Here is a 21470-nt window from a genome sequence, read left to right on the forward strand (position 1 = left end):
ATAATTTCTTTAAATATAATATCCAAACTTTTTGGTTATGATTTTCAAGTAGTCTGATAATTCTAAGATCTTTTCTCCTTGATTCCAAGTCAGTTGGTTCCAATAATAATATACATATTGTATTTTCTTCTGATTTTTCCCCATTTAAAAAATTTTTTCCTTAATATTTTATGTTGCCTTATGGAGTTATTGCTTAAGTTTCAGAGAATTAAATCCTAGAGTAAGACTATTGTATGTTTTAAGCTAACAATCTTCCTTTCCATTCTCCTCTCTGTAATTTCTTGTAACATTCAACTTTGTATAGCTTCATTTCTTCAGGATACTTTTGTAGTTCTTGTAGCAAGACATTTTCTTCTTTGAGGTTTTCTTTGAACTTGTGATTTACTCTTTTCTTCTGGGTTTTTCATCTTGGGCCAATGTACTTCTTTATTTTACGTGATATTTTCTTCTGTTGGCTCACTGTTGCCTTCGGTCTGTTTCTGGATTTTGGCTTTGTACTAGATGCAGAGCCTGCTCTCTTTTGTATTTTTGTTTGTTTTATTGATTTTTTTGTTTGTTTTTACTTAACAAACAGTTGCACATTATTCCCACCTCATGAATGGTTTCTTGTAACAGTAAAAGAATTAAGTAACTAATAACAAAATGATCTAATCTAAAAGTGAATGTAACATTTCACCTCTGTTTTATCTTGTCATCTCTCTAGTTTTAAAACAATTAACAGAAATTATTTTTTCTCTCACCTCTCACCCGTTGGGAAAAAAAAAACAAATTTCTTATAACAAATATGCATATGGTCAATGAAAACATCAAAAACATATCTATTAGCTCTCTGTTATAGATAGTATGTTTTATCATCTGTAGTCTGGAGAAGGAAAAAAAGTCATTTTTCATAGTAATTGCAGTTTTCAAAGTTTGTTTTTATAAATATTGTTACTGTATAAATTATTCTAGTTCTGCTTTATTTCATTCTTTATTGGTTTATAAAGGTCCTTGAATTATTTATTTTTATTTATTTTTTTGCTTTTTGGAAGGGGGAAGGGAGGGCATTTGGGGTTGTGACTTGCTCGAGGTCACATGGCTAGTAAGTGTTAAGTGTCTGAGGCTGGATTTGAACTCAGATCCTCCTGACTCCAGGGCCAGTGCTCTATTCACTGTGCCCCCTACCTGCCCCTAATTGTTTTTATATTGATAGTTCTGGTTCTCCTTACTTTCTTTTTATGTCTTTCTATGAAGAGAAATTTCTTTTAAAATAACTGTAAGCAGTATAACATATTTGGGAGTCTACCTGCCAAGACAAACCCAGGAACTGTATGAATACAGTTTAAAAAACACTTTTCACACAAATAAAGGCAGACCTAAATAATTGGGAAAATATCAGTTGCTCATGGGTATGTTGAGTTGACATAATAAATAACAATTCTTCCTAAATTAATTTACTTATTCAGTGCCATACCAATCAAACTACTAAAAATTATTTTATAGAGCTGGAAAAAATAACAACAAAATTAATCTGGAAGGACAAAAGGTCCAAAATATCAAGGGAATCAATGAAAAGAAACACAAACCTTACCAGATCTAAAACTGTTTTATAAAGCAGCAATCATCAAAACTACTTGGTACTGGCTTAGAAATAAAGTGGTGGATCAGTGGAATAGGTTAGGTACACAATGTACAGCAGTCAATGACAATAGTAATCTATTGTTTCATAAACCCAAATACACCAGCTTCTGGGATAAGAACTCATTATTTGACAAAAACTACAGGTAAAACTGGAAAATAGTGTGGCAGAAACCAGGCATAGATCAACATCTCACACCCTATACCAAGATAAGGTTGAAATGGGTACATGATTTAGACATAAAGGCTTATAACATAAGCAAATTAGGAAAGCAAGGGTTAGTTTACCTGTTAGATCTATGGAGAAGGAAGAATTTGTAACCAAATAAGAGATAGGGAACATTATGAAATACAAAATGGAAAATTTTGAGTACATTAAATTAAAAAAAACTTTTGCATAAACAAAGCCAGTGCATCCAAGATTAGGAGGGAAGCAGAAAGCTGGGAAACAATTTTTATAGATAGTGTTTCTGATAAAGGCCTCATTTCTCAAATATATAGAGAATTGAGTCAAATTTATAAGAATATAAATCATTCTCCAATTGATAAATGCTTAAGGGATATGAATCAGCAGTTTTCAGAGAAAGAAATTAAAGCTATCTATTGTAATATAAAAATGCTCTAAATCACTATTGATTAGAGAACTACAAATTAAAACACCTCTGACTACCACCTCACACCTATCAGATTGTCTAATATGACAAAACAGGAAAATGATAGTGTTGGAGAAGATGTGGGAAAATTGGAACACTAATGCATTGTTGGTGGAGTTGTGAACTAATCCAACCATTCTGGAGAGCAATTTGGAACTATGCTCAAAAGACTATATAAAACTGTGTATACCCTTTGATCTGGCAATACTACTACTAGGTCTGTATCCTGAAGAGATCATAAAAATGGAAAAAGGACCTACATGTACAAAAATATTTATAGCAGCTCTTTTTGTGGTAGGAAAGAATTGGAAACTGAGGAGATGCCCATCAGCTGGGAAATAGTTGAACAAATTGTGATATATGAATGTAACGGAATACTATTATTCTATAAGAAATGATGAGCAGGAGGATTTCAGAAAAACCTGGAAAGACTTAATGAACTGGTGCTGAGTGAAGTGAGCAGAACCAGGAGAACATTGTACACAGTAATAGCAACATTGTGTGATAACTAACTTTGATAGACTTAGCTTTTCTCAGCAATAGAATGATCTAAGAAAATTCCAAAAGACACCTGATGGAAAATGCTATCCACATTCAGAGAAAGAACTATGGAGTCTGAATACAGATTGAAGCATACTATTTTCTCATTTTTTCTCTTTCTCATGGTTTTCCCCTTTTGTTCTAATTCTTCCTTCACAACACAACTAATGTGGAAATATGTTTAATATGATTGTATCTGTATAGCCTATGATTGTATGCTGTCTTGGTGGGGAGGATGGGGGGAGGAGGAAGAAAAAGATTTGGAACTTAAAATCTTACAAAAATGAGTGTTTAAAACTATCTTTTCATATAATTAAAAAAATACTATAAAATTTTTTTTTCTGAAATAATTTCTTTTCTAATTTCTTACAACACAGTAGTACTCCTTTGCATTCATATACCATAATTTATTCAGCCTTTCTTCAATTGATGGGCGCCATTTTATTTTTTAGGTTTTTTGCCACTACAAGAAGAATTGCTGTAAATATTTTTGTAAATAAAAAACTTTGTCTTCTTTTTAAAAAATCTCTTTTGGTTATAGGCCTAGCAGTGGTATAGCTTAGTTGAAGGGCATGCACTATAACTTTTAGTGTCCAATTTCAAATTGCTTTTCAGAACGGTTTTACGCTTTATAGGTCTACCAACGCTGTCGATTTGCCTGTTTTCCCATAGCCCCTCCAACACTTACCATTTTTCTTTTTTGTCATCTGACATTATTATGGATATGAAGTGGAATGTCAGAATTACTTTCATTTGCATTTCTCCAGTTAATGTTTTAGAACTTTTTTTTCATATTATTATAAATAGCATGGGTTTCTTCCCTTTAGACCTGTCCGTTTCTTTATACTATCAATTAAGAAATGGCTCTATTTCTTATGAATTGGAGTCAGTTCCTTAAATATCTTGGAAATAAGACTTTTATGAGTTAGTAAACACATATTAAGTACCCATTATGTTACAGGAACTATGCCCTGGAAATACAAAAAAAGGTAAAAGACAATTCCTCCTCTCAAGGAGCTCACAACCTGCACACCACTATGTATAAACAAGCTATAATACATGATAACCTGGAAATAATTAACAGAAGGGAAGACACTAGAATTAAGGGGGGATCAGGAAAGCCTTCCTGTAGAAAGGGTGATTTTTACCAGGAACTTGAAAGAATGCAGGAGGCAGAGATGAGGAGGCATGGAGGATGACTGGTGAAAATGCCTGGATCACAGAGTATGTATTTGGGGGGTGGGGAGGCCCTATGGATGGGATAGGTTACAGGGGACTTTGAGTGCCAAACAGAGGATTTTATATTTGCTCTTGGAGGTGGTAGAATCACTTTCATATTAGTAAATTGGTGATGTAGTCTGACCTCCACTTTAGGTAAATCGCTTTGACAGCTAAATGTAGGACAGACTGGAGTAGGGAAAGACTTGAGATGGGGACATCAACCAGCAGTTATTACTGTAGTGCAGGTATAAGGTGATCCTGTACCAGGATAGTAGCAGTGTCAGTGGAGAGAAGGGGGAGTATGTAAGAGGGGTTATGAAGGTAAAATCGACAGGACTTGGTAAAAGATTGGATATTATAGGGTATGAGAGAGTGAGGAGATAAGGATACCACCTAGGGTGAGAGCATGGGTGACTGGGCAGATGATGATACCCTCAAAAGCGATAGAAAAGGTAGGGAGAAGGGAGGTTTGAAGAGTGAGATAGCAAGTTCAGTTTTGTCCTATTGAATTTAAGATGTGTATTGGGCATCTATTTTGAGATGGCCAATAGGCATTTGAAGGTTTAAGAGTAAAGGTCAGAAAAGAGATCAGGGTTGGATAATTAAATTTGAGAATCATCAGCATAGAGATGATAATTGAATCCATGATGAGATGAGCTCACCAAATGAAGAAGAGAAAAAGGTTTAGGTCAGAGTCCTGTGGGACACTCATGCTTGACAGATATGAGCTGAATGAAGATCCTGCAAGGAGTACTGAAAAAGAGTAGTCAGAATGTTAGGAGGAGAACTAGGAGAAAATATGTCATGAAAACCTAAAAAGAAGAGACTATCAAGGAAAAAGAGAGTGATTAACAGTGTCAGAAGCTGTAGAGGGGTCAAGAAGAATGAGGATTGAGTAAAAGTCATATGTTTTCTCAAGTAAGAGATCATTAGTAATTTTTGAGAGCAGTTTCAGTTGAATGATGAGATCAGAAGACATATTTTTGAGAGTTAAGAGAGTTAGAAGAAGGGAAATGGAGGTTCCTAGTGTAGATATCTTTCTACAGGAATTTAGCTACTAATAGGAGGAGAAATTGAATGATAATTAGCCAGTATAGCTTGATCAAATGAGTTGTTAGGATTTTTTGAGGATAATAGAGACATAGGCATTTTGTAGGCAGTAGAGAAGTAGCCAGTAGTAAGGGAGAGGTTGAAGGTAAGTAAGAAAATGGAGATAATACAATGGGATATCTGCTGGAGAAGGCAAGATGGAATCACCTCTTCATGTGGTATGGGTAAAAAGGGAGATAGTGGCAGAAGGCATCTTAGTGATGTGAAATAAAAAGGAGGAAAGAGGTGGTCAACAAATAATCTCAATTTTTTTTTACATTAAAATATGAAGCAATGTTCTCAGCTGAGAAGGGGGAACTAATGGATAAAAAGGTTTGGAAGAGCTTCTGCAGTATATGAGATAGTGAGTTAATTAAGGAGATATAAAAGGATTGCCTTGCTGCAGTGAAGTTACATTTGAAATTTAAAAACATAAATTTGCATAGGACCCAGTCAGAATTGTTTCATGATTTTATCCAGCTTCATTCAGTAGCATCTGGGTAAGCACATAGGCAGTGGATGGTAGGATTGATCCAGGAACTTGATAGGGCATTCTCAGGATAGGATAAGGGACCAATAAGATGGCACAGTGGATAGAATACTGGGTCTGGAGTGAGGTAGACTTGATTTCAGATCCAGCCTCGGAGGAGACTGGCAAGCTAGTGAGGACTAGCTAGCTGTGTGACCCTGGACAAGTAATTTTATCTCTCATTAGTTTTGTTAATTGTAAAATGGTAATAATAATAGCTTCTATCTCCCCAGTGTTGTTTGAGGATCAAATGAGATAATAATTGTAAAGTGCTTAGCACAGTGTCTGGCATGTAGTAAACATATGTAAAGGTTAGCTATCATTATTAGGAAGATGATGGAGTTGAACTGGTTCATCAAGGGTGTCAAGAGGAGAAGGGAGGAGGAGAGTGTAACTAGTTTGGCTGATGGCCTGGGAGAGAACTGAGGAGTTGAGGGATTAGAGGTCATCATGTAGACAGAGACCAGAGTTTTGGGATTTCTAGTCAGAGGGAGAGGTAGAGAAGCAGTCATGATCATCAGATAAGGAAATTTCAGAGGCCATAAACATGGAAGGTGGTGCATTTGTGAGTAATGGCAAGATCAAGGATATGACTTGTGACTGAAGTGGGGTGGAGAAGTGGGTTGTGTAAAATTATTAAGTTGAGGTAATCTGAGAAAAAGAGTGTTTAAGGAAGTATCATTATGTATGTTGAAATCCCCTAACAATGAGGGGCAAGAATCGGAAAGGAGAGAAAGATTATGAGCCAGGTACTGAATTTCATTGAGGAAAGGAGAGAAAGTTTCCTAGATTTCAGTAGAAAACAGCTACCAAAATTTTAACTAGGTGGATACTATATATAATATGTTCCACGGGGTCAATCTGGTTGGTTTTTTAGAGTTCTTTAAGTACATTGTGATATCAGTGAAAGTGATCATTTTGTTTCTTCTTTATCTATGGTTATTGTATCAGTTCTTTTTCTTTTCTATTCTTCGTTGTTGTAGCCAGCATTTCTAAGTAATATGTCAAATAGAAATGGTGACGATGGATATCCTTGTTCCTAAATTTACTGGAAAGAGTTCTCTATTACATGTAACAGTAGTTCTTGGTTTTAGATATACATTATGTGTCATTTTAAGGAAAGGCCTATTTATTCCTATACTTTCTAGTATTTTTAACAGAAATAGGTGTTTTATTTTGTCAATGTTTTTCTGCGTCTTGATATGATCATGATTTTTGTTGATTTGGTTATATGGCATATGTTTATAGTTTACTAATATTTAACCAACCATGAATTCCTCTTAAAAATACAGCTTGGCTATATTATATTATATTATCTTTGTAATATGTTGTTCTAGTCTCTTTTGCTAATATTTTATTTAAAATTTTTGCATCTATGTTCATCAGGGATTTGGGCTTATAATTTTTTTTCTGTCTTAGTTCCTCCTGGTTTATGTATCAAGATCATATCTATATCATAGAAAGTATTTGTTAGGATCCTTTCTGTTGCTAATTTTGTAAACTATTTATATGATAGTGGAATGAATTGTTTTTAAATATTTGGTACAATTCATTTTGACCCCATCTGGTCGTGGAGTTGTTCCTTTTTTTCCTTTTGAAATTTCATTTATGGCTTGTTCTGTTTTTTTCCTCTGACATAGGGTCATTTAAATTGTCTATTCTGTTAATTTGGGTATTTATATTTTTGTAAATATTCATTTACTTTAAGTAGTTGATTTTGCTGGCATTTGACAAAATGATTTCTATGAATATTTCATTCTTCATTTTCTTTATTTTGAGAATTTATTTTTATACTACTAATTCTTTCTTATTTATGTGGGGCTTTTTGTTTTCAGTGTTGTTAAATTGAATTTTCATTTTCAAGATTTCTCTTTTTGTGTTAATTAGAATTTTAACAATTTGTTCATTTTTCTGCCATTTTAGTTCCATTCCCAATTCATTATTCTGTTCTTTCTCTTTTTTGTTAATAGAAGACTTAATATAAATAAGTAAAAATTTTTCCCATAAGGACTGCCTTGGCTACATCCCCAAAACTTTGGAATGTTGTCATTATCGTCATTATCTTTAATGAAATTATCATAATTTCTATTTTTTTCCTTTGACTTGTCAATCATTTATAATTATTCCTTCTCTAATTCATTTGGATACTTTTTCAGTGGACCTTTATTGTCTGTGTCTCATCTCTCCAAGGATAAATGAAGACCTTTCCTCAATTGCCAGTGATCTTTAGGCTTTTTCTTTTACCATGGATACCAAAGTTCTGATGTAGGAGCCATAGTTTGATACCTTTTCCATGGACTAGAAAAATCAGAGAGGTTAAAGGCTTTTTCTCACCTAATCATTTTTTTTTCTTTAAATTATTTTCCAAACTGAGCAGGGGCATTTCTTTTTTCTTGTTTGCTCTGAAGTTTTTTTTTTCAGTGCATAGATTTCTTTTTCTGTCTCTGTATCCAAAGTCTGCCACTTTCAGTCTAGTCTTTCAAGGGATTTTTTTTTCTCTGTTGGTGGCATTTCAGGGAAAGGCCAAGACGCTCACTTTCACTTTTGCTTTCTGTTGAGGTTTGAAGACTTGTTTTCATCTCTAAGAGAATTTTGATCATGTATACTGCTCATTTAAAGGATGAGATGTTTAGTAATGTGTTTGCTTAATGGTGGGATAGAACTGAGCTGTGCTGTTTCTCTCTGCTCTTCTTTCTTAGTTTAGAATCTTTATTTATGTGGGCATTCTCTCTTTTGTCCTGGAATTAATAGGGTTTGATCCAGTTTCCTGCTGGCATGATTAAGGATTTGGCCTTGCCACCTTCTTTGTCTCTTTCTTCTTGGGTCATTCTTTCAGTCACTGTCCTTCCTCCTATCCATAACCTCAGAATCATCCTTAATATTTCCATATACCTTATCCCCTAAAATGTAGTAGGTTCTTGTAGCAGCAAGCACCCCAGCATCTCCAACATGGCTGCCAATACAGGTTCTTAGATCTGCTTTTCTAAAGGAAAGCAACTCAAAAGGGGTTAATGAGCTTACTTTAATCAATCAAACATATATCGTTTACCTAGTTCAAGGGAAAAAGTTCAGCACCCCAAACTTAAGAGTATACAGACAGAAGTTACAAGACAGAGAAACAGATTAAGCAGACAGGCTTCCAAACTGTCCAACCATTACATCCATACCAAATCACAGTTACCAGAGAGGGAAGCATCAACATCTGGATTTTCAAGGGGGGGGAGGGGGAGGCTCTCAATGGCTGCCCAGAGTCTCATCTGCAAATCACACAACATTTCTCAAAGTGAGCCCCAAAGCAAAGCCTCCCATCAGGGCTTACATAGCCTTCTCCTGGCTCAGAGAATGTAACAACCCTCTTGACCCACTGCCCAATCACAAAACACCAAGGTGTGGGCATTCCTGAAAAACAAGCCTCCCACCACAGGCTCCAAGTGCACTTAGCCTAGGGGCAGGGAAGATCTTAAAAATTACGTTCCTATAACCATTCTTAAGGCCTGTCAGTTCCACCTCTACTTTTTTGTTTCTACTTTTTGTTTCTACTTACATAGCCCTCAAACAAAGATGAGGCTTTCATCACCTGTTGCCTAGATTCTAGCCTTTCAAATCTATTATTTGTACAGATGCCAAAATAATCTTTGTGATGCCATTTTCATTCTCAGAAGCTCTCATTTTTAATGGTTCTCTTTCCTCTTAAGAAAAAATAGAAATGCTATCTGCAACCTTTTAAACTTTATTTCATATTACTCCCCCTTATTATCTATATTTCAAAATGATTACTGTTCTCTGAACTCATACCCAAAATGTACCCTCTTCTCATTTCTGCCTTTCATAATCCTCATCTTCTTACTAGGTGTAGCTCACTGCCATCTTTCTCCTTGAATTTTCCTTTAAAACTTTTTCTATTTTCTGTTTTCTTCCTTGCCCTTTTGATCCCTTCTTTTTATTATATTTAACTTTATATATTCCAATATAATATTAGCTCCTTGAGAAGAGGGATAATTTTATCTTTGTATTCCCAACAAGTAGCAGTTTCTTATTAAATATATCAATAAGTCAATCAATAAGCATTGATCAAATGCTTACTATATATGCCAGACACTGTCTTGATGTTTTTACCCTTATGTTTTGGGAGTTTTTTTCTGGAGGGATCTATGAACTCTTTTAATTGGCATTTCATTTTTTTTTTTTTAAGCAATTGGGGTTAAGTAACTTGCTCAAGGTTACAAGGCTAGTTATTTCTGGGTGTGGTGCTAACTATCTGAGCCCGGATTCGATCCCCAGGTCATCCCCACACTGGGGCTGGTGGTCTTACTCACTGAGCCACCTGGCCACCCCCTGGCATTTCATTTTCTGTGTTAAGTTCTGGGAAGCTCTCTTTATTTCCTGTATTATGATGTTATGTTTATTTTGTCTTGTGTACCTCTGGGAGATTTATGATCCATAAGTTTTTTTGTATTCTTTCTTAATATAAATGTATTTTTCTTGCATGCTATTATTGTTGCTGTAATTTTTTTTCCTTCTTTTCTTGATTGTACTTCACTTCTGTGCATTTGCAATCCTAATCTGTTGTTCTCTTTGTTTCTTTGGTGAGACTTTTCCATTGCACATTTTATTCAGTTTTTCTGTTCTGCTTGTTATTTTTGCTGTGCAGGCCAGAAATTTTACACTTGTAATTCTCATTTCTCTTTTAAACCTCTCAGAAACAGTATGTCATGGTTCTATGTTTTCCTCAAGTTTCATAGGGTCTTTTTTCTCATCAAGTATTAGATTGTTTTCTTATGTTTGTTATTGCTATTTTGTAGTTCATAGAGTGCCTGACCTGGAGTCAGGAAGACTCATTTTCCTGAGTTCAAATCTGGCCTCACATACGTAATAACTGTGTGACCCCGGGCAAATCATTTAACCCTGTTTACCTCAGTTTCCTCATCTGTAAAATGAGCTGGAGAAGGAAATGGCAAACCACTCCAGTATCTTTGCCCTGAAAACCCCAAATGGGTTCATGAAGAGTCAGACACCATTGAAAAATGACTGAACAATAACAGAAATGTTATATGTCACTTATTTAAAGTCAGAAAAAATAATATTACAAACAATAGAAAATAAGTATTTGTTTTTAGGATATTTCTCCTTCTCCTCAAAGTTGCACATGTTTATTTTTAAACAAGTGAATTTTAAAAAGATTAGATCCTATTTCCTGGCCATCCTGGTTATTTGCCAAATGAATTTTATTAGTATACATATCTCTACATGTCACTCTCTTGCCTAAAGACCTTGTTCAACTCATTATTGCCTAGAGCAGAGGTTCTCCAACTTTTTAATCTTAGAAGCCTTTTATACTTTTAAAAATTATTATGTTTCCATCCATACTTCTCCTTCCCCCAAAGCTTCATAATGGGTTATGTATGTATGGATGTTTACTACATTAAAAATTTAAGTGTCTTAATATTATTTTTTAAATAGTTTTCACCTCACAAACCCCTGGACCACACCTTGGGGATCACTGACCTAAAGTAGAATTGAATTCAGACTCCTTGGTCTGGCATTCCAGGCCTTTCACAAACTAATTCAGACCTAGAAACTTATTTTTGCACTAATACATTTAATTTGTTCTATGTTCTAATGAAGGTCAAATGATGATTTTTTACTGATATCATCTTATCCCTCTAACAAGTGGAACATTCTCCACTATAATATTATCCCACTATGATAATAGTAATCCAATATTTAAGACTTGCAATGTGTTTTACTTGCATTTTAATTTTCCTCTAATAATCCTGTTAGGTAGGAACTATAATTATCCTGTTCTGTAGTTCACAGGGTGAATTGGAATCTTTCTCTTCCTTCAAGGCTCATCTCAGGTTCCTCATCTTCTTCCTTTTCTACCTTTTCTAACTTTGCTCCACTAAAAGTAATTTTTTATTTCCTCAAATTTTTAATAACATTTTTTGTTTTTTCCTAGATACATTCTATATTGAATAACAATTCTTTGTGTATTTGTCATATGTCCTCTTAAGTTGTAAGCCCCTTAGAGTAAAACTTTTATTTACTTAGACTTATGTATTCCCAGTGCCTTATGTGTATGAAGAATATTGAATTATCTACTGAATTAAGTATATGACAAAATCATATTGGAATCAGTATTACAGAAAGGATCTGCTATTGATTTCTTGTCACAATTCTCTAATTTCTAATTGGTTATTACTACAAAACAACTGTTTATAGTAACATTTCTCATCCTGGTTGTTTTTAATTCCAAGTAAAATTACTGAATACAATACAAATATTATATGGCATTTCTGCCTTTAACTTTTTTATATTTAGTTTTTAATGGATCAGCTTCTAGGATCAAAGATGAACCCAATACCATTGATTAATGCTATGTTAATTTACTAAAATTTGATTTTGAACCAGATGAATTGACAGTAAAGTATTTTATCAGCTAAAAAATATCACTTAAGGTTTTTGCTTCATTTTATGATACTTTGTGGTATTTTTATCATTTCTATTAAGCCCCTACAGCTTACTCCTCAAAAGATTTAAACTGATCCCTCTTTATAACATGAAAGTAATCTTTCATTCTGGAGGGTTATAGTAGCAGAACAAAAATTCTGGCAGGTTCTACCAAACAGAAGCACTTTTATTATGGTTCCAGTAAATGACAAGCTGTATTTGCTAGCCAAGAACAGAAAGGTATTCATCATCAGAAGAAATGCCATTAGATAATGAATTTTTTAATTCATGGTAACTTATTAGAAATACAAAATAACCCCAGTTCCATCACAGTGGTAAGAGCTGGTGCTAGAAAATGCTAAAAATCACATACTTCTTAAACTGTCTCCAAACTGTTGATTTAAGGTACTCATAATGTTTAGTCTTTTGTTAAATTACTAATTCACTATTGGAAGAACTTTTCTTCAACTGTATTGACATTCTTTCTGTGAAACAAAAAGACAAAGGAGTTGCAGCTAAATGGAAAGATAGCTTTTTCACCTAAAAGATAAACAATATACTAGATGAAGTTTGTATCGTCATAAGGCAAAGGCATCAGTAGATCAGCAAACACTTAATTAAACTCTACCAGGCATTGTCCTAGGTACTAGAGATACAAAGACCACTATGAAGGTAATTACAGCTTATGTGCTAACATCTGTTGCAGTGGTTGAAGAAGTAGAGAAGTTCTATGAAAAAATTAGTAGTGTCCTACAAACTAAGTCCAATATATTGCTTGAAAACCAGTAATTTCAGTTTTAGTATGAAGGTGGGCACAGGGAAGTAATTTGATATCAAGAAGTCAAAGTCTTATAGATTTCTTAGAAGTTTCATGTTTGCATATCATGAATACTTTCTTCAAAGAATCTGGTGCTGGATATAATAAGCATTGAATAATATCACACATAAAAAGAAATTTAAGTATATCCTACACTGGAAACAGTTGCTTACTAAGGGGTGAGAGAGTCATGTCAGAATAAGCTATTTGTATACAATCAGATCAGCTGATTAGATCAAAGACAAAATAAATACCAAATCAATCAAAAAGCATATGTTAAATTGCCTACAATGTGCCGGTCACTGTAAAAGCTGTGCTTTACAATTATTACCTCATTTGATCCTCACAACAACCCCAGGAGGAAAGTGCTATTATTATGCCCATTTTACAGATGAGGGAACTGAGGCTGACAGAGGTTAAGTGACTTGCTCAGGGTCACACAGGTAATAACTGTCTGAGGTGGCATTTGAACTCAGGTCTTCTTGATTCTGGACTCCACCCTCTTATCTGCTGGCCCAAGATATGATGCCCAATTGGATAGATTGGATGAGTGAGAGTAAGGAGTTAAGAATAATGCTAAGGTTGTGAAAATATATCATTGGAAGGATTGTAATAGCCTTGACATAAATGTTTGGAATTAGTATGGCTTTTGGGGGAAAATATAATGGGTTTTGTTTTAGACATGTTGAATCTAAGATTATGGAACATTGTAAAGCCAAACACGAGCAGCTCTCCAGAGAGCTGCTGCTATGAATAGCTTTAAGGTTCTGATCACATAGTATAGTGAACTCTGTATTTATTCAGCAATAAACTAAGGCAAAACATTCACAGAAACCTAAGTACAGCATTCACAATGATGTAACAACTTATCACTACAGTAGCCACATACTTTTAAACAAAAGATATCATTCACTAAGTCCTTAATTCAGTCATCCTTAAGGAGCAATCCTCCTTAAGAGACACAAAGTACAAAAGTCAAAGTTTTCCCACCCCTAGGTCACATTGTCTTAATCTCTCAGTCAAAAAGTCTTCTTTCTTCTTGATTGGAAATTAGTTTCTGGTCAATTCAAAACTCAATAATACTTAAGGGGTACAAGGTACAAATTAGAAAGTTCTCCCACCCCAGGCCATAGTGAGTCATGATCTTCTCAGTCAGCACCAAGTACGCAAGGAGAGGTCTTTTCATCTTGGTTTGAGGCTGGCTCCCAGATTCCATGGTTCCTCTTCCATGGGTCCAACTCTTGCCTGAAATCTGCCCAGCTGTCACCTGGATTCACAGGCAGGCAGCTCTCAGCTCCTCATTCAGTTCCTCATCCAGCTCACGTTCCATATTGAAGCTCACGGTGTCCAGTCCACCTCAAGTCCTTCATAGTTTCTGTTTCTGGTAAGACACAGAGCCAAAACAACATTCACACACATTGCCGGCACCATCATTAATTCACTGTCTGCCTGTGAAATCAACACAGACCCACAAACAAGGTCCAAGAAGTCAACACAAATCATCAGCATAGTCCTAGGACCTCTGAAACCCTCTTCCAGAAGTTCTGTAAACAGAAAAGAAAATCCTCTTTCAGGGCTTCCAGAAAGATTCCAGGGCTTCTGTACAAAGTATCACAAACACAAATCAACACAGACAAACAAGAGTGCCAGCCATCACAAGTGTTCCCTTCTCAGAAAGGAACTTCTGCTCAGTCTCAGCTTTGCTCCTCCTTATATATGGTGGCTCTCCTTCCTATCCCACACTTCCTGTTGTGTCAGCAGTTTCCTCCCACCTTCAAATCACAGGGGGCTCAAACAGTGTCCTTAAGTAGCTGAAACAAGGTGCTAAGTACTTCTTTGCTTGCCATTACAAATATCCATTTTGAAATGGCCATAAGCAATCTGTGATAAGTCTAGAGCTTAAGAGAAAGAGTAGAGCTGATAAGATCAGTAAGGCACAGTATAGAAAAAGAACCAAGAACAGGAATGAAGGAAGACAAAAGAAAGATGCCATGTTACAAAAACCAGAGAGGATGGAATATCAAAAAGAAGGATGGTCAACAGTGCAGTTCCCACTGAGAAGTCAAGAAAGATGAGGACTGAGAAAAAAAGTCATTGTATTTGACAATTAGATAACGATCATTGGTAACTTTGGAGAGAAAAATTTTGTTTAAATTCAGAAACCATAGAGTTGAAAACAGAATAAGGTGAGAGAAAGTATAGAAAGCTTTTTCTAGGAGGTTGGCTGAGCAAGGGAAGAAAGATAGAAAATAATAGCTTGAAGATATGATAAGGTTGAAGAGGGTTTTGTTTTAAAGATGAAGAGACATTTGTCTTTTGGTAAGCAGCAGGGAAGGAAATAGTTTGGGGAGATTGAAGATAAGTAAGAGAGAATGCAACCAAAAGAAAAGTTAAGGTTGAGAAGAAGGCCTAAGAGTAAGTGTATATCTTGGGTAAGTGTTTTAGAATAATGATAAACTGGGCCCAGAATTGAATAGTTGGAAGATAATTTGAATGTACCATTTAGAGCTGAAAAAAATTATCTAGAACAGTCCACCACCACTAGTACTTAATTTTATTGATGTAGACACCAGCCTACAGTTGCTCCAGATCACACAGGGTGGTCTAAATTCAGTGTACTTTTGCCTAGGATGTATTGGGAAAATTGAGCCTTGCTTTCAGTGACTTAAGTTACTTAATATAGGAGCAGCCCTTCTTTTTAGCACCAGTATTATCTTAGTGATGTTCGGGGAAACTTTACCTGCTTGTGAAGCATGTAAACATAACTAAAGATTAATTAAAGTTATAGGCATCTCAAAAGGCAAAAGAAATATGTATGGTTGATATACATGGCGTGCAGCATATTACCACCAATAACTTGCCTTCGACAAGTGTCATAAAAGATATCAACAGAATGGTTGACTGAAAAAGGAAATAGGTTTGTCATGTAGTTAACAGAACCAGAAAAAGGCTACCTGTTATATTTTTGAAGGGTGTACACACTGGTAACATCACATATCTCTTAAATTATGTACTCAGCGGTTCCATATTGTTATATTCCTCCATTTTCTGATGAGCCTTAAGATTATAGTTATTGACTGTAAAGAGAATTTGTGGGGTGTGTGTGTGTGTGTGTGTGCAGTTATTTAAGGGCATTTAAGGATAACTGCATTTTAAACTTTAATCATATTTTTAATTAAAAGTGTTTTGCCTCCTTAAAAAATTAAGTTATACAAAAACCATCCCTTGATTTATGTGAATTTCTTAGGTTAAGTAAGGGCATATGTTTACCATGGATGGTTAATGTTAGAAAACACATTTCTTTAAATAAACTGCCTTGGAATAAAACTTTGAATCTGATAAAATCTTTTTTTTTTTTTTCGGATTATAGCTTGGTGATAATCCTTTCCTTTGGTCTTAACTGATAAATTTTAATTTTCTTTGCCATTAGATAAAAGGTTTTAAAGATTTCAATAAGTTTTTATGTAACTGTTCTTTCACTTTCTTTACCACTGGTTGGTTCTGTCCTCTCCTTTCCTTGCTTCTGAATTCCTTTCTTTCCTTTCCTGTAGGCCCTGATGTTCTTTACATCGGCCCTTTGAAAGGTGAGCTTTACCACAGTAAATCTCCTTGGTCTCTGTTTACTGCAGCTATCTTCTTGACTTCCCATTCTGATTCTTTTAAAAGTGAAGTTCTTTTCAAAATTCCCTACAACTTAGTTCTGTTTTTAAGGTTTCCAGTCATTTACATTTTCATAAGTAGGTATAATTAAAGTAAATTTCAAATATTTTTTAAGACTGATAAAATAGTTTAACCTTAGGGGAAAATGTTAATATTCTATAAACATTTGTGAATAACTGGTGCTAAAAGTTAAAATTCTATACCTCCAACCTATTATTTATTTTCTGTTATTAGGAAGCATATATTCAAGCCCAGGACTCTATAGTAAGACAATGACTCCAACTTATGATGCTCATGATGGAAGCCCTCTGTCACCAACTTCAGCTTGGTTTGGTGATAGTGCTTTATCAGAAGGCAATCCTGGTATACTTGCTGTCAGTCAACCAATCACATCTCCAGAAATTTTGGCAAAAATGTTCAAACCACAAGCTCTTCTTGATAAGGCAAAAATAAATCAAGGGTAAGTTTAAAACTATAACTGATAAAATTGTCCTTGCATAGGAATTAAAATGTTTTAAAAATTCTGACTTTTCACTGTCTTTGTTGTTTACTTACAGATGGCTGGATTCATCAAGATCTCTCATGGAACAAGATGTGAAGGAAAATGAAGCCTTATTACTCCGATTCAAATATTACAGCTTTTTTGACTTGAATCCAAAGGTACTCAGAATTTTTTTTAAGGAGAAGACCCATTTTATGGGTTTGTTGTAAATGAAAAGAACCAGATTTTACAAATCAAATCTTGAACTATACTTTTAATATTTTTTTAAAACCACAAATATTAATTATTAACACAAAACCAAATACTTTCTAAAAATTTTATTGGTATAGTTTATTTTTATTTCATCTCCATTTCCTAATTCACATTTACCCACTCTTATCCCTCCCAGAGATCCATTCATTATAACAAAAAATTTAAAAGTAAAAAAAATTTCAGCAAAACTAACTAAGTCAGACAATGCCTACTGTTCCATATCTGCTGTGCCCCACCTCTGCAAAGAAGGGAAGGAGATTCATTCTTATTTTTTCCACCTTGGAACCAAGATTGGCCATGATTTCACAATACTCATGATTTTTAAATTAAATTTTTATTTGGAGGGGGGGAATCTGTTTTTCGTTTTATTTTCAGTTCCAGATTTTCTCTGTTATTTTACCTTTTCCTCTGTCCATTAAGAAAGCAAGAAATACAATACTCATTATACAAATGCAAAACATTCCTGTATTAGCCATATTCTGAAAAATAAAAAAAGGAAAACTATGCTACATTCAGCTCTCTTAGTCCATCTCTGTCTGGAGATGGATAGCATTTTATATCATGTGTCCTTTGGAGTTGTGGTAAATTATTGTATTGATTAGAGTTACTAAGTTTCATTGTTGATTATTTTTACAATACTGCAGTACTGTATCTCCTGGTTCTGCTCACTTCATTTGTATCAGTTCATATAAATTTTCTGAGAATTTTCATCTTTTGTTATATTATGACAGTATTCGATCACATTACTATACCATAACTTGTTCAACCATTCCCCAATTGATATGAACATCCTCTCAGTTTTCAGTTCTTTGCCACCACAAAAAGAGCTGCTATAAATATTTTTGTACATATGGGTCCTTTTCCTTTTCCTTTGTTGTCCTTGGAATATAACTAGTGGCACTATTATGGGGTCAAAGGGTATGCACAGTTTTATAGTCCTCTGGGTATAGTTTCAAATTGTTTTCCAGAATGGTTGGACCAGTTCTCAGCTCCACCAGAAGTTCATTATTGTACTTATTTACCCTCATCTCCTCTAGTATTCATTTTTGATAGATGTGAGGTGGTACCTCAGAAGAGTTTTAATTTGCATTTCTCTGGTTATTAGTGATTTAGAACATTTTTTCCTATGACTATTGATAAATTTAATTTCTTCCTCTAAAAACTGCCTCTTTATATCCTTTGCCATTTATCAATTGGTGAATGACTCTTTTATAAATTTTGTTCCATTTCCTATATACTTGAGAAATGAGACTTTTATCAGAGAAACTTGCTGCAAATTTTTTTTTCTGATTGCCCGCTTTTCTTCTCATTTTATCTACATTGGTTTTATTTGTGAAAAAAAACTTTTAAATTTTATGTAATAAAAATTATCCTTTTTTCAGTCATCAAAAATTTGCCTTACCTTCCTTCCCCCTCTAGTAGTTGAGAAAGAAGAACAAAACCCATTTCTAAATTGGTTATTTCATAAAAAATAATACATCTCATTTCACCCTCTTTAGTCCTTTACCTCTCTATCAAGAGGTAGGCCATATGCTTAATCTTGAGTCCTCAGGATTGTGGCTAAGCAGAGTTTCTAAGTCTTTCAGAGTTGTCTGTCTGTACCATGTTATACAGCTCTATATAAGGTTCTACTGGTTCTGCTCATTTAACTCTACATCAGTTCATACACATCTCAACAAATTTCTCTGAAACTATTTCCTAAAGTTCAAATAGTATTCTGTCATATTTATATGCCATAACCTGTTCAACGATTCCCCAGTTGATATGCACCCTCCCCAGTTTCCAATTTTTTGTCACCTTAAAAAGAGATATAAATATTTTTGAACATCCTCAGTTGTTTGTTTTGCTTAAGTCTAATTGCTTCTTCATTCTAAACAACCCTTATCCCCTTCAGATTTTTCCTTTTTTCCTTTCCCTCCTGTTTCCCTGTTGAATGAATGTATTTCTACCCTCATTCAGTGGGTGTATACATTCTTCTTTCCTTTGACCATTGAAAATGAGAATAAAGTTCAAGTATCAGTTCTCCTTGTGTGTATAGACTTCTACTTGTTTACCCTAATTATGAGATAGTTTTTCATAACCTTCTCCTCTCTTTTTATTTTTCTTTTTGTATCATCAAGACATAACAAAATCACTTTCTAGCTTTCATTCTAATGAGACTGTCTCTATGTGCCCTAATCATGGTAAAGTTCAGAGGGGATACATGTATCATGTTAGAATGTACAGTTTATCCTTGTTTAGTTTTTTATAATTATTCATATTTACCTTTTTATGTTTGCCTTGAATTTGACTTTGTTTTAATATTTCTTCTTATCTTGTAGAGTTACTGTCTTCTCTTTGGTCCAGTCCAGTTTTTAGGGAATTTTTTGTTTGGGCATTTTTTTTGTTTTGTTTTGTTTTTTGTCTGTTAATTTCCTTTCTAGTTCTTTCTTCCATGACTTATACTTCTTTTCCATTTTGTCTCCAGTACTATCATTTAATTTATAAAAACATTGTTGCCTCTTTTAAAAAAAAAATCTTGGTTCAACTCTTCTAGGAATTCTAGTTGAATTTGTGTTCAAATGCTCTTTTTTTTTTTAAGGCTTTACTTGTAAATGCTTTAATGTCATTTTCACCTGAGCTTGCATCTTGAGTGTCCCTGTCACCATAATAGCTTTTTATGGTGGAATTCTTTTTTTTGTTTGCTCATTCTTCCAGTCTACTTCTTGAGAGTTTGGACTTTGTTAGGGACAGACACTGTGGTACTTCTTAAGGGAATATCTGGACTGATCTTGCTGCTGTTTTCTTGGGATATTGATTGTTTCAGATTTTTAGGGCTAGCTCTGGCTAACTATCACCAGGTTTTTAGTGCTCCTAAAGTACTCTGATCTAGAGCAAAATCCGTTTCCTGTTCTCTGGTCTGAGCTTTACAAGTTCTTGACCTGAGTTTCAATCTGGGCAAATGGCCTGTGGGTTTATCCCAGTTGCAGTTTGAGTAAGCAGACTCAGCTACTAACAGCCAGTTATAGAGCTCTGCTGGGTTAGAGTGACAGAACTGTAAGACTTTCCTTTGGTCTGGAATTCCAGTTCTGATTATTCTCCTACTGTTTTCAGATTAGGCTAGAAGCTAGAACTGAGTTCCTACTCTACTTCTAGAGTATGAAACACATGGCTTTGCCTTGCAAAGTACATATCCTGGACCTTGTAAAACTGCTCCTTACCCTGTAATGACACCATTAGGTAAAGGTCCTTTCCTCAGTCTACCTTGGATCTGTGAACCCAACTGGGTAATTAGCACAGACTGCCAGTTGACACCTGTTCTTACTTCCTACGCAAGTTTAGACCCCTCTGTACTAGGTGTGGGGCTTCTTCTTGACCTCTGCTTTCCCTGTCTTAGAGTGTTTCACATTTGCTCCTGGCCGGACTCTGTGTAGTGTCCACAGACTTCTTTGTTTTCCTCTGCCAGCATGGACTGAAATGATTCAATAGTAGTTTTTTTCTTAGCTTCCCTGATAAGGATGCATTCTCTTACTTTTTTTTTTTTAAGCAATTGGGGTTAAGTAACTTGCTCAAGGTTACACGGCCCACTTATTTCTGGGTGTGGTGCTGAGTATCTGAGCCCGGGATTCGATCTCCAGGTCATCCCGACACTGGAGCTGGTGCTCTTACTCGCTGAGCCACCTGGCCGCCCCTTCTCTTATATTTTCTAGATCTGTTTATAAGAGCTATAAAGGGGGAAGCTTGATATATATATATATATATATCTTTCTGCTTTCTCATTCTTTTTTAATGTATTTTTTTATTCTTTCTATTTACATTGTTGTATTAATTATGCTTATTGTTTACTTGCTTTGGCTTTCACTTTGCATCAGTTCATGGAAGTTTTCCCATGTTTTCTCTGAATTCTTCATATTCATTATTTATTATGGCATAATAATATTCCATTACATTCACAAACCAGAATTTGTTTATCCATTCTCCAGTTGATGGACATCTGTTTTGTTTTCAGTTCTTTGCTACTTCAAAAAGTATGCTTATAAAAATGTTGGTTTGTATGGAACCTTTCTTTTATCATTGACTTCCATGGAATATGTACATAGTAGTTGGACTTCTGAGTCAAAGAATATGAACAAGATATGAACTGGGTCAAAGGATATGAAT

General features: G+C 34.7%; 1 protein-coding gene across 9 annotated transcripts in view; it reads left to right on the forward strand.

Annotated features, from left to right (window-relative positions):
• The window catches only part of FERMT2 (FERM domain containing kindlin 2), a 168626-nt gene that overhangs the window by 79709 nt on the left and 67447 nt on the right, over positions 1-21470 (forward strand). For 6 of the 9 annotated variants that reach the window (XM_069082214.1, XM_069082215.1, XM_069082219.1 and 3 more), the window contains 3 exons: positions 16468-16500; positions 16811-17036; positions 17134-17236. In XM_069082214.1, the coding sequence (XP_068938315.1) occupies positions 16468-16500; positions 16811-17036; positions 17134-17236 (362 nt within the window). The remainder of the gene's footprint in view (positions 1-16467; positions 16501-16810; positions 17037-17133; positions 17237-21470) is intronic. The other 3 variants (XM_069082218.1, XM_069082220.1, XM_069082221.1) reach the window with 1 other exon arrangement.

The sequence above is a fragment of the Petaurus breviceps genome, unplaced genomic scaffold (genome assembly GCF_028583685.1).
Source record: "Petaurus breviceps papuanus isolate PSGF00001 unplaced genomic scaffold, PetGlider_PUasm1.0 164, whole genome shotgun sequence".
Classification (NCBI taxonomy): Eukaryota; Metazoa; Chordata; class Mammalia; order Diprotodontia; family Petauridae; genus Petaurus; species Petaurus breviceps.